General features: G+C 40.2%; 1 protein-coding gene across 1 annotated transcript in view; it reads left to right on the forward strand.

Annotated features, from left to right (window-relative positions):
• MTURN (maturin, neural progenitor differentiation regulator homolog) overlaps positions 1-12,532 on the forward strand; it is a 38,016-nt gene extending 25,484 nt beyond the window's left edge. Inside the window, exon 3 of the mRNA XM_083188622.1 lies at positions 8,694-12,532. Within this exon, the coding sequence (XP_083044748.1) occupies positions 8,694-8,804 (111 nt within the window). The 3' untranslated portion in view covers positions 8,805-12,532. The remainder of the gene's footprint in view (positions 1-8,693) is intronic.
• Positions 12,533-13,529: the final 997 nt, after the last annotated feature.

A 13,529-nucleotide genomic window follows, 5' to 3' on the forward strand; every position in this document is an offset into this window, starting at 1 on the left:
AACAAATTGAAAGATGGGTGGTGATTGGGGGGGGGACTGGTACTGTGAGCTTGCGGTCAGAGCCGCGGCTGGAGCAAAGAGGACCGGAACATCGCGGGACGCACAGAGACACTCCACACAACACAGGTGTGTGTGTGTGTTTTTTTTTACCGCAAACAACCAGTGACTTTGTCTGCATAAGCAGACCTCTGTGTCATACAGCAGTGACTCATTCCCAATTAAGACACTGTCTATCTAATAATCCACAGCCATTAAACCAAAGCCCCACCTACTCATAGCTATACAAAGCTTTGCCCCGAGCCACACAAACACCCCCCCCCCCCCCCCCTCCAGGGCTTTGAGCATCCTGCTGAGTGCTCAAAGCGCGCCTTGCCACCTGAAGCCTCACCCGTCACCCATTCATCTGGACTGACTGAAGACATGCTTCTAGCTGTCAGAAGTCCCATCCTGTGGAGCCTCAGTACCTGAGCTGAAGGGAAGTGGAATGAAGTCTATATGTATAACCAAAGAACCTCCACACCGTTCAGTGCATACTTCATAAATATGGCAGAAATAGATGGTGTGAGGGTATTTTTGAGTCATCGACTGCCCACTTTTCTTGGAGGACAAGACATATGGGATGCTGAAGCCTCATAGACGTTCTAGGGGGTAAATTAATAAATATTCTAAAAAGGAAAAGAGGTGATGTTGCCCATAGCAGCCAATCAGAATCTGTATATCATTTTCTAGATAGAGAAATGATAGACCAAATCGGCTTAGTTGCTATGGACAACATAACCTATTTGAATTTTTTTTTTGTGTGAAATTTATCCCTAGGAGAGTACGCAAGTATGGGTCAGTATAAACATCTGGCGACCGGGAGGATGCAGAACGGCGGCTCAAATTGTGTTAGGGCCTTTAGACCAGGGAGGGGCATCTAAATGACTGAACCAACACATATACCATTTCAAAAGATTTTTTGGCTCTGTCTCCCCCCCCATGTGTCATTAGAGATATTGGGTGAAATTTAATAGGACAAGAGATTCAGAAAGTGAGAGATTTGGTAGGAAATCTCCTTTTCAAGCAGCAATCATTTACACTTCAAAATCAAACTGGTTTTAAATGATTACCACTTTAAAAATACTGGAGATTTCTTACAAAATTTCTCACTTTCTGAATCTCTCATCCTATTAAATGTCCCCCATATAGTCTTTGGTTCTGTATTGCATAGCTTTTCCTATCTAAGGGCTACCTTCTCGGGTTCGTGAGCTGGATCTTATACCCAATGCATTTCATCTTGAGTTAGACCTCATATGGGATGCCTTTAGTTCCGAGTTATACTGAAATAATGTAACATCAATTCATTTTAATGGAAAACCGATTTGGATCAGTTAACAGGAAAAAATGCAGTTATAGAACCTTCAAATTGTGGTATGAACACAGCAGTAATACTTGCAACGGTTTCTTTGCTAGATCATTTTCACCAAGTGACCCATTCAATAATGTCTATAGCTGACCAGTCCTCTTTTTCTACCCAATGTGCAACTTCTTGTAGTGTGGGGGTAGAAACTGGGAGTGCTGTACAAAATGGAGGTGTGTTTTCTCCATTTTGTAGGAGTGCCGAAGCATGTGCCTGTGTTTTCCCAATGCAAACTTACAGGTCTCTGCAACATACATGCAGTGGACTTTGAGTAACCTTAGGGTTGCACATATGACCGATGGACTGCTGAGTGTTTCTGTTTCCGATGGTAACCTGATTCTGTGTCTTTGGCTGCATGCAACGGATCTGTGAAGGCACAGGTGGGCGTTTCATTTAAACAATTGACACTCGCATCATATACATACCTTCTCAGATCTGCTGCTGTCAGAGATGCAGCACTCCATCAGGCCCTTAAGGCTGTGGCCACACATAGGGACGCAGCTGTGCCGCAAGGATCCTGCACACAGGCTCCTATGCAGCTGGCCACACATTAGCGGTGCGGCCACAGCCGTTGGGTCAGCTGCGGTAGGACTGGATGGTGGGATGACAGCATTTCAATGTGAACACATACATTCAATGTATGCCGCACTGTTACACATGAAATGCAGTCGGGAGTGGGCTTCCTTCATACAACTTTCCTCATTATACCAGACTCCTGGAGCTAGTGAGCCACCAGGTCCCATGCGTCTCCTGATAGTGCCAGGCATCTTGTTACCCGATATGTGTCTTCAGGGCCAAAACTAGGGTTTCCGGCGCCCGGGCCAAGGCAGTCATTTGGTGCCCCCCCCCCCTCCCTTCCCCCGACCTGACAGCGCCCCCCCCTCCAGCGCCTGGTGCGCTTGAGCCCCCCCTAGTTACGGCCCTGGTGTCTTAGCCGCAATGCATCAGAAAACAGATTCATTTGACACACACACGTTTCACACGTGTCACATATAATGAGCACAGCCTCCTGGTGCATCCTAGTCTCATCGCTTAGCAACGAAGATTAATTTCCTTGTTAGATGACGCCCGGTGCGCACTGTTTGGCTTAACTGGAGCAATAGTTTGAGGACGCATCTGTAGTATAGCACGGTGCTGCAATTAATAAGGTCACTCATTTTTTTGTGCATTATTTTGACAAATGGTTGGATTTAATTTGGGGGGTACTTTTTGTACAATCTATAGAGAGAAAGTTAGAATTTATTTAAGTATTTATAATCTCCCCTTGCGAAAGGACTCAGTGGTAGATGTGTGCAATGCATAAAATGTACTGTAGGCACTGAGCGAAGTAGTGGTAACCTGAGGGAGGGTTTGGGTTAAAATGAGTTTTGTTTTTGTTTATTTAGTATTTTTCAGGAAATGAGTAAGCTACGTGTATGAGGACACATCTATATGAACCTGTTTCTTATAGTCGCCGACAATTGCATTTAAATTTCATGCATGGATGACATGATATTAGCCCATACACCTCTATGGACCCCAAGCACCTATAAATAGGTTTGCTGTAATAGGAGTCATCATTATTAGTGCCTTACTTGTACCAGCTCTATTCTTGGTGCATAATATCATCTGGAAGCCCTGAACTCTTCCCTAATAAATGTATCAGGGCCTTTTGTGTGAAGGTGTGGAGTGCTTAGTGCCATAAAATGAGCACAATTAAAGGTAATTGTATCAATAAGCACTGACCGTGTTGGTATTTCTCTTCCTGCTTCACCTCTATACTGAGGGGAAGCAGTAGCGACAAGATGTATGATTATCTTGTTTGTCACACTCCCCTCTATGGTGATCCCTGAAAGCATCCACAGCTGATGTGCTTTGTCTCTCCTCCCAGCTGTAGTGCACATGTGGGAGTTCTCTTTACTCTCGAGATCTCCCGGAGCTGGAAACCACTTCAGGTAATAGTGGCTGTGAATGGGAACATTTTCAGCCTTCTGTGCAAGCATTGAACATGAATGGGTATTCAAGGCTTAAACCTGCATTCCATGCCGAAAAAGGGACTTGTATTGATCTTTCAGTTATGATAGCAGTTAGATAAACATTATATTATAAACATTATAATGTATACAACAAACATTATCATTTTACATCTGCTAATGTTGCATTGTCAGAGGAATGAAATCCCCAAACTTACATTCATGAAATTTTAGCTGCTTTCTGACCGCACCTGTTTTTTTGTTTTTTTGGGGGTTTTTTTTTAACAAAAACAAAATCTTTTCTTGGAAAGATAGAGAAGACAAAAAAAAGTAACAAAATACACCATAAATTTTTCTTCCAAATATGCAAATACAAGTTGAGTATCCCGTATCCAAAATGTTCGGGACCAGGAGAATTTTGGATAACGGATTATTCCGTATTTAGGAATATTTTAATATTTCAATTATGTATTTTGAAGTATCTTGCATGTATGCTGTATAAACACATAAAATACACACAAATATATTTTATTACCACATAAAATACACACAAATATATTTTATTTGTTCAAAAAACAAGGTTTCAAAACATGAAACAAAATTTGTGTACTATCTCAGATATTGAATTTGAATGCCAAGCAATCATTTTCTTGCACATATATAGTGCCAGTTACATATCATGTCACCAGTAGTGCTGTTACAAATGTCCCCAGTGAGTTTTTAGCAAAAAAAAATATTTTTTATTCACTTTCTGGAATGTATGGTTTTCGGAATAATTCGGATAACGGATACTCGGATACGGGATACTCAACCTGTACTGTATAGGCATAAAATCCTACAAGACAATTCTAGAATTATTCAAAACCAGGGTGAAACATGGAAAGAGAGTAAGGAAAAAAAGAGCAGAAAGAGAGGGGGTAGGGGGAGAACTAAAAATAGAAGAGTAAACTCCACAGTTATAAAAAGAAAAAAAACGAGCCAAATTGAGAAAATAAATAAATCTGCATAAAAAAAGACAGTGGATCATGGACCAGGTCCTTTATACCATAAGAAGGCTTATGGGGAGAGAGGTGTGATAATATGTTTAAAAGTATTCGAGTCCTTGAGGTCCAACCAGTGGAACCTCAGCACTTGATTTTTGTTGAAGCAATCATGCTTCCATTTATCCAGAGTAGAACAGTGTAAAGAAGATGGCTCTGCTTATTTATAATATATTTTTTAAAAGTCAGCTTGAGGTCCTGTGCCCGGAGCTTTGTAATCCTGCAGTGGGCACTGCATTGGTGGCTTACTAAAAGGAGTAGATATTTACCTGCTTTTCCACTCTTCGTCTGACAAGAATAGAACTGTGAATATTGGTTTGTGTATAGGTCATTGTAGACTGGTGATCTAATATTAATAATATCAAAATTAAATACTGATATTAACCAAAAAATCAGCTACTGCTTCTTTGAAAGGGCCCTGAACCCGACAATGATAGAAGCATACAAAACCAAAGACATTGGAAAGTGCTGTTCGTCCTATACCATAAATGTATTCTTAAGCAATAGTAAACAAATTAAAAATAGCAACACATCAGAATGTAAAGATTGACATATCTCACATAGGGTGTATTCAATTAGTCCTGTTTTTTTGCATAGGCAAAAAACTGAAATAATCTGGCCCCCTACTAGTCATTAGCAGATGTGATCACCGCTATTGAAGGCATTGTTGAAAAAATGGCTCAGTTGGTGAAAACGGTTGCAGTTTTGCCTGCAATGTAGCGAAAACATGTGAATTGGTGGCAAGTTAGTCATCCAGATGTTTTCACCACTTGCAAATTTTTCAGCCTAGGCATCCCTCAATTGAATAGGGCGAATCCCCATTCGCCCTATATAATTGAGAAAAGTGCAGATTTTTTGCTTAGGTGAAAAATTGGCACTAATTGAATAACTCCTCATAGTCACAATAGTGTCTTTCTTGGATAATGAAGATATATAGTTCCTCAGATTCGGATCCATGTTGTCAATATATCTTGGTAATATAAACTAATAAGACAGGCCTGGACATAAGATGTTACTGAAAATCTTCATTAAATCATACTTCGTGTGATGTAATGAAGATACAAATGAGCAGAAGAGAGAATTGGTTGTCCTATGTGCTTAAGCACAGATCACTCAGCACACATCACTGGTACACGTGTGATCTGATCTGTTCTCTTGCATGCAGTGAAGATCTAGTCAGGCAATAGCAACACGCAGGACTGTGCATCCCCATCGATGGTGGGGTATACACATGGGGCGATGTGTGCTTAAATGTAAGCAATCTAGTTAGATCTAGGGATGTACTAATTATGTCACCTGGGTTTAAGAATGGATATTTTTAAAACCAGGGTGCCTTTAGGACTGTGTATGGCTATTTTTTCCTTAAGATTTTGATGGTATATGGTTTCCATACACTGTGTGTACACAGCATAATACAAATGGGTACTTGTTTCCTAGCACGGCGCCCATCGCATACCATGCCATAAGGTATGTGTTTGGTATGCGATGTGATGTGATATTCGGGTAAATGACCCGGAATGTACAATTAAATATTGCATAGCATTGCATGCCAGCAAATGGCATGTGATTTTTAATTGTACAACCCTGATGGGTGCTTACAATGTTAAATGCACCCCCGTTGTCAACACCACCCCCACTATCAACGCCAACCCAAAGTGTGGCGAGCAGCAGCGGAACGCGTCCTCCGACCTTTTCATACCCCCACTATCCATGTCGGCGTGGAGTTGATTTTAGATAGTGTGGCGAGCCCGAAGGGCGGCGAGCGGACGCGGAATACATGTTAATTAATCTGCGTCCCCCTCGCGGGGCACGCTGCGCTCGCAACGCTTCGGGTTGGCGTTAATAGTGGGGGTGGTGTTGACAATGGGGGTGCATTTAACATTGTAAGCACCCATTAGGGTGCTTGTACAATTAAAAATCGCATTGCATGCGATGCACTGCGATGGAAATCGGGGGCACCGTACTAGGAAACATGTACCTACAATCTATCGAAAATTGCAAAATACAGGTCTGATAAGAATGCCTTGCTCCTCACATCACTATGCTTAATTTGTTTGTGGGGGGGTTTATCGCACACACACACACACACAACAACAAAAAAAATTGTGCTCAAAATGGGCAAAACCCTGTGCACTGCAGGTGGGGCAGATGCAACATGTATAGAGCGTTAGATTTGGGGGGGTTATTTTTTTTCTGTGCAGGGTAAATACTGGCTGCATTATTTTTACACTGCAAATTAGATTTCAGTTTCAACACACCCCACCCAAATCTAACTCTTCTGCACATGTTACATCTGCCCCACCTGCAGTGCATACGGTTTTGTCCATTTTGAGAACAAATTTCTACCGCAATCAGATCTGAATAAGGGCCTATGTGCCTGTTTCAGACTTAATCGCAAGGCAATTTCTCAAATGGGCAAAACTAAGTGCAGGTGGGGCAAATGTAACATGTGCAGAGTTAGATTTGGGTGAGGTGTGTTCAAACTAAATTGCAGGTTAAGAATAAAGCAGCCAGTATTTACCCTGCACAGAAAAAAAATAACTGAAACAAATCTAACTCTCTCTGCACATGTTACGTCTTCCAGCGTTTCATTGTATCTGTGCAAGTTTATGCCACTGAAATATTACGTGTAATTCTGAAATTGGGGAACTATATAATATCCAGACCTGGTGCCAGCTCCCACATGCCTCACTTCCTCAACTTATCCTTACCATCGTAATGTTCATTCTAGCACCCGCCATCTTTGAAAACCCCAGCAGTACCTGTTCCCTGCCTGCTGTGTCGCTATCTGCTGTGGTGTTTCTAGCACAGGTCTTGTTTGCATATCAGTGCTGATATACAGACCACACTAGAAACACTACAGCAGACAGCAACACCCCAGGCAGGGAAGAGGAACTGCATGGGTTTTCAAAGATGGCAAGTGCTAGAATGAACACTAAATCTCATCCTTGTAACATGACCAGTTCTTGAACTGTTAGTTGATCTTGCTTCTCTTTCTGCTGCTGCCAAATCTCCCTCCTCTTTGCGCCCAACTCGTTGATCATGTTGTCTCACATCCTTAAACTCCCTCCTATACTCACCCCAATCTCTCATCTTTCAACTTCACAGATATTATATTTGATGGATTAAGCACATTTTTACCCAGGACACTACATAGGGGGGTATTCAATCACCGGTGACCATCTCCCGCCGGGGGAGATGGCCGCCGGGCCCTGTTCAATGCTGTCTTCCTTGACAGTATTGAACAGGGGAGCTCGGCAGAACGAGCCCGACTTCACAAGCAGTTGGACTCATTCTGCCGAGAACGGCTGGGAAGTGACGAGCTTTCGGCTGCAGCTCGCCTCTTCCCGGCCACAGCTCACGGCCATGCCCCCCTCTCGCACTGCTGCAGGTGGGACATTGAATCCCACCTGTGATTGCTTGGTCGAGCAGACCGAGAATAGTACAGGGTCACAACTGTAAGCAAGCTCGACAGCCGTGACCCCAGATTGAATACCTCCTAAAACTCTCAAGCATGCCCTCAACTAGATTACAGCAACCCTTCCAGCATGCCATTTAAGTCCATCTTGGTTGAGCTTGTCTATCGTCACTTCACCCTCAATGCTTCTTTAGCCATTCAATACACTGGCTCGATGTCCAAATAAGAATCCAGATCAAATTTTCTCCTCCCTACATTTCTCACCTCAGTTCCAACAGACTCCCTACTACCCACTTTAGTCTTCGACTGCCTTGCCTCCTAACCACTTCCACCTTCATCATTATGCATTGCTGTCACTGACCTTTTTAAATGGATTCCCACACCCAAATAGACTTTAAACATGCTTAATACTCTATGGGGGGTATTCAATCTGTGCTGATATTTCCGAACACGAGAGAGAGCGGCACTCACCTATTCAATGCTGCTATTAACAACAGCATTGAAGGCTGTCACATCCCCAAAAAAATGTAAGTCAGATCTGTTTAGTCGGAAACGTCTGCGGATTGTTGAATTTGTGGCTGTTTTCCAACAATTTACAGACTTTTCATCTGTCAAGTTAGTGTCTAATGATAATCAGACAAAAATTGGATTCCGAGTGACGGGACATTCTGACAGTGGGAATTCCGGATTTAATACCCTCTTTAATCTTTTTATTCACGCCTACTACAGGTCTCCTATCCAGCCTCTGCATTCCCTGAAAATTCTCCCATCTACCTCTTTGTGCTGGCAGTATAGAACATTTGTGGCACCACATAAAAAAGCTAGGGTGTAAAATATTTCTGATGTGGGTTGGTTATTGACCTTTCATTCTCTTATTCCTACAGCTTCTTGGTCTCCCCGATGTGGATGATGATACTTTTGAGGAATATAATGCAGATGTGGAAGAGGAGGAGCCAGAGGCCGATCACCAGCAGATGGGGGTCAGCCAGCAGTAGAATACCTTGGATATTCCTTATAGAAAGGAAAATAAAACCAACATAATGTAATAGTAAACACATTTGGCAAATATGCAGAAAACACTAACCGCAAGCTGAGCATCAGGCTTGCCGACAGCAGCATTTCCATGGGACTTCTGTTGCTTTCCATCATTATTAATTCTAGAATTTCTATCACTGTTTTAATGCTCTTTGGCTTGGTTTGGAATGGATCTAGCGATTTATGAATTTTAAAATGGTTACTGAATGTGTGACAGTGGATAGGGACCGCTGTAATTGTGACCTAAAAAAGGTATTTAGTTAATTGGCTGTTATTGCAACAACAACATAAAATCAAGCTGGTAAACAATTTTTCTTCTTATTTGTGTTTCTAGAAGGCAAAATACAATTTTGTTAACGCTGGCCAGAATCCCCAAGTACAGTTATGATTTTTTAAATTCATGGCTCCAAGAAATATATAGTTATGGTGCCGGCATTTACTTATCCAAGACCCTTGATGTGAACATCATTCTAGTAGATCTACTCTACTAGACCCTAATGAGATAATCATTTGCATCATGCTTGATAGCTCTGATTGGTTTTCCCTTACAGTAGCCCTGGGGAGCTTCAAGCTGAGTAAAACTACTCCTAGAAAGGACTAGATTTACTAAAGCTTCTAAAAATAAAACCAATCAGATTCTGTCTATAATTTTCTAGGCTGTAGTAGATAAATTATAACTAGAATGTCATTGGTTGCGATCAGCAGCTCCTCCATTTTACAATTTAACAAGCTTTAGTAAATCTGCACCAAGGAATTTAGACCACAGGTTAAATGGCTATGTGCACCTACATAAAATAGAACTCTGAGAGGTCAAAGAAAGTTCAATATACTGTACAGTGGAATTTTAATATTATTTTTATTTTTTTTGTTCTTGCACATTTGTGGTTTATTTTGTGGCTTTTTCTTTTTAAAGATAATACATGGTACATTCTGCATGATAAATATATGGAGTGCATTAGCCACCAAAATAAAGCAGAAGTATTTTTTGTTTTCGGTTTTACAGATATTTATAGGCCGCATCCTGATCAGTTAATATAAACAATTAAACCAAACAAAAAGGGCATTTGTGAAGAAATGGTATAACTCATGCAAATTATTATTATAATGAAACCTCTTGCAAATATTAAAATTACATGATCCCTCCTTTCCTAGGTGCCATACATCATCCCAAGCACTGATTACTACATTCAGGATTATATTCTATATGTCAGATATTATCTGTGGTTGACATACTTTTTGATATTTAACACTAAAAAGATATAACATATTTGTGGATGAAATGTCACCTAACTACAGTAGTACAATATCTACAAACAGATAATTGTCCAAATATATATATATATATATATATATATATATATATATATATATATATATATATATATATATATATATATATATATATATATTTTTTTTTTTTCTTCTTGTGTACAGTATTTCCACTTTAAGCAGTTTGTATATGATTTTCTCATACTACGTGGGAAAACTGGTTAGCAGTGAGATGCAGCATAGACCTAAGGTTGTCTCCTGTTACTCAAAGACCATGGCCTCCTGGGAGAAATCTTTCATCATATTTGCTGTTCTTGTCACTGGTGGGATATTTATATAAGCGTTCGCTTTAATGCATCTGCATTGTGCCAGAAGAAATGAGTACTCCCCTCTTTATGTTGTACCTACCACTGTTTCTCCGTCAGTGGCCCTAAGATCTTCAACCAATATATATCTATATATGCGATGCTGGTGCCCTTTATCGGGCTGCATAATTTGCACTGTTATGGTTAAACTGGAATTCACTACACAGAGCAGGAAATATATACCTTTATATATATTTAGCAATTCACTTAACCTCTCATTGTATTGTATCAGAACATTTTCTGTTGACAAGGACCTTGTGATGGCAACGTCCGAGTTTGCCATATTAATATAGCATGTATAAATATATAGCATTCCAAACTCCTGTTGCTTTATTGCTAGTGGGACGGACACCAGATAAAAACATACTACTATAATGATATGGGGGGAATTGTCACAATATAGCATGCAATCCATCTTTCCCTGCGTAATACAATTTTTTTTGGGAAATCACGTTTACATAAGATTACCCCTGCACCATCAATATATTGTTCCCTAATATAGGAATGCTGCAGGTATTTAGGAAAATTTGCTTATTATTCTGCAGCTCTTTAAATTAGCTGAACTAGGATATAACTGGGTTTTTATGAAATTAAAATATTTACAGGTATTAAGGATACAGAGTGTAGTATAATTTCTATGATAATGGGCTTGGCACATATATAATATGGTATATATAAAATATTAACAAGAAAAAAACAACCCGCAATGCATTCATCTAAGTAAATCCTAAGTACTAGTCTACCTTTGTTTATCAAAAAACATTAAGTTGGACCTGTCATTATTATTTTATTTAAAAACATGGATGTATGCAATTCCTGTGCACATAATCTGTGCTGAGGTGGAAAAAGCTCTTTTTAGCTCTGCTTAATTCAATACTGTATGTTGTTAGATATAAATCTATATTATATGATTATATACAACATCACCCTCATATTCCTTACAGGTCCCTTTTTAACCAGACTTAATTTGGCTATTGGACAGATATATGCAACAACAGCATGTACATGATCTGTGGGTTATTTGTTGTTAAACGTTCCATGTATTTCCATTCAAGCCACTTAATAGTAAATCATTGACATTCTGATGAATCATTTCTTTTGTCTGGCTCTATCTCTCTACTACAGAAGCCATAGTTTAACAGGATCAGTCTGACACTGATTGGTATAAGACTTTGCTGACTCCTATCAATGTACCGACTGACATGTAGTTAGTTACAAATGCTAATAACCTCAGAAGATCTTCCATCTTGTTTCCAGTTCCATTATTCAGTGTGGCTGACCCCGTGCATTTAGGATTGGTCAAAATTTATAACACTCTTTAAAGTAAGATGTTTATTTTAAGTCTTTTAAAATAAAATGTTGGGTGGGATTAGCACTGTTTCGTGTGTGTAAAAAAAAAAATCTGAGAGGGTGAAATTGAGGCCTACTGTATTTGGACCTTTTTTTATTTATTTTTGAATATTATTTTTATGATGCATAAATAAATTATGTATATGCTCATTTGAAATGGTTCCGATTTGTAATGCCTCTCCAAAGTTGAACAGGTTCATATCCATTTTACAAATGAAGGATAATTACACTTTGCTGTATTTTGGGTTTCATTCAAATAAAATAAATGTATGTTTTCCTGACTCCATTTTGATGGCACGGTTGCAGTGTTATTAGCGAAGACACTGAAATAAATGTGCAGCTCACAGCCATTTTCCACAGAAGGTGCCAATGTCAGAATGCGACTATTAATTAAACAGGAAGAAATAACCGAAGAAACTGCCTATTATGTAAAGTTTATTAAGCCTAAATTACAGTTACGGTGTACTTTTCCTTGACAAGCCTACTGTATTCATAGCTCAACTCCATATTCAGATTTGCATTGTTTCAGAAGTTGCTTCCAACAACTTTAATCTTTTGTGTAAGTTACCGAGCTGTATGTAAAACAACAAAAAATAATGCTTTGTATTTCATGTAGACAAAGGTTTGTGGTGGCATTGCATGTTAAAGATGTTTGCTTCTATCTGTGGACTGGGGCCTTGGTTAATAAATCATCTACACTCTAATACATGTAGCAAGTTTGTTTCTTTTAAAATTCATTTTATCTTAGGTTAGTCAGTGATGTCCACTCTTCTGGAGCATGGTATGATTCGAAACCCACTGGTCACATGGGTTTGTAAAGTTCCCTGCCTGGATTGGCAAGATGCACTAAGCTTCAAAAGTGATAAAATAGAGAGTGATAACCAACCAATCAGCTCCTACCTGCCATGTCACAGACTGTTTGAAAAATGTCAGGTAGGAGCTGATTGGTTGGTTTTTATCACTCTCTCCATTTTATAACTTTTGAAGCTTAGTGCATCTGGCCCTGAGTGAGTGATCCTGTATGCAAGGCAGCAGGTGAATCTATGTTGCAGGTGAATGGTGACAGGAGGTAGATGTGTAAGCAGTTAAGCACATCGGAGTGAGCTAAACACAATGTACAAACCATTAAGGGGTGTATGTAATCCTCCGCCACTATTTCCGACGGGAAATAGCAGCGGGTGCCTATTCAATGTTGTCTTTGCCGACCGCATTGAAGAGGCATCGTGGCAGAACGAGCCCAACTTTAAAAGCTGTCGGGCCCGTGCTGCCAAGAACGGCCGTGGATTGTCGCGATCCTGGCCGCATCTCAACAATCCACGGACGTTTTTGCGGACACACCCCCTTTTCGCCGATCGGCAGGTAGGATTGAATCTCGCCTGCTGATTTCCTGTCTGGCAAACCGCAAACAGAGGACCACGGCTGTGGGGACGGACGGACCGACAATCGTGATCCGGGATTGAATACCCCCTAAATCTGATCAATAACCATTAGCATCAAGCCTTGGTGTGTGATGTAAGTATATTGCAAATTGTAGACGTTTTTCATACTGTGGTTTGAACTCCCACCCACGCACCACTTGTCTCTACTTTACATACAGCTGCATAAATGTTTGTGGCTTCTATAAAGTACACACATGGGCACATGCTTTCATGTTAGCAATCTTCTGTAAGATTATTATGCAGTATTTTGGCACTAGGGTTA

Source organism: Crinia signifera, chromosome 5 (assembly GCF_055691185.1).
Source record: "Crinia signifera chromosome 5, ASM5569118v1, whole genome shotgun sequence".
Classification (NCBI taxonomy): Eukaryota; Metazoa; Chordata; class Amphibia; order Anura; family Myobatrachidae; genus Crinia; species Crinia signifera.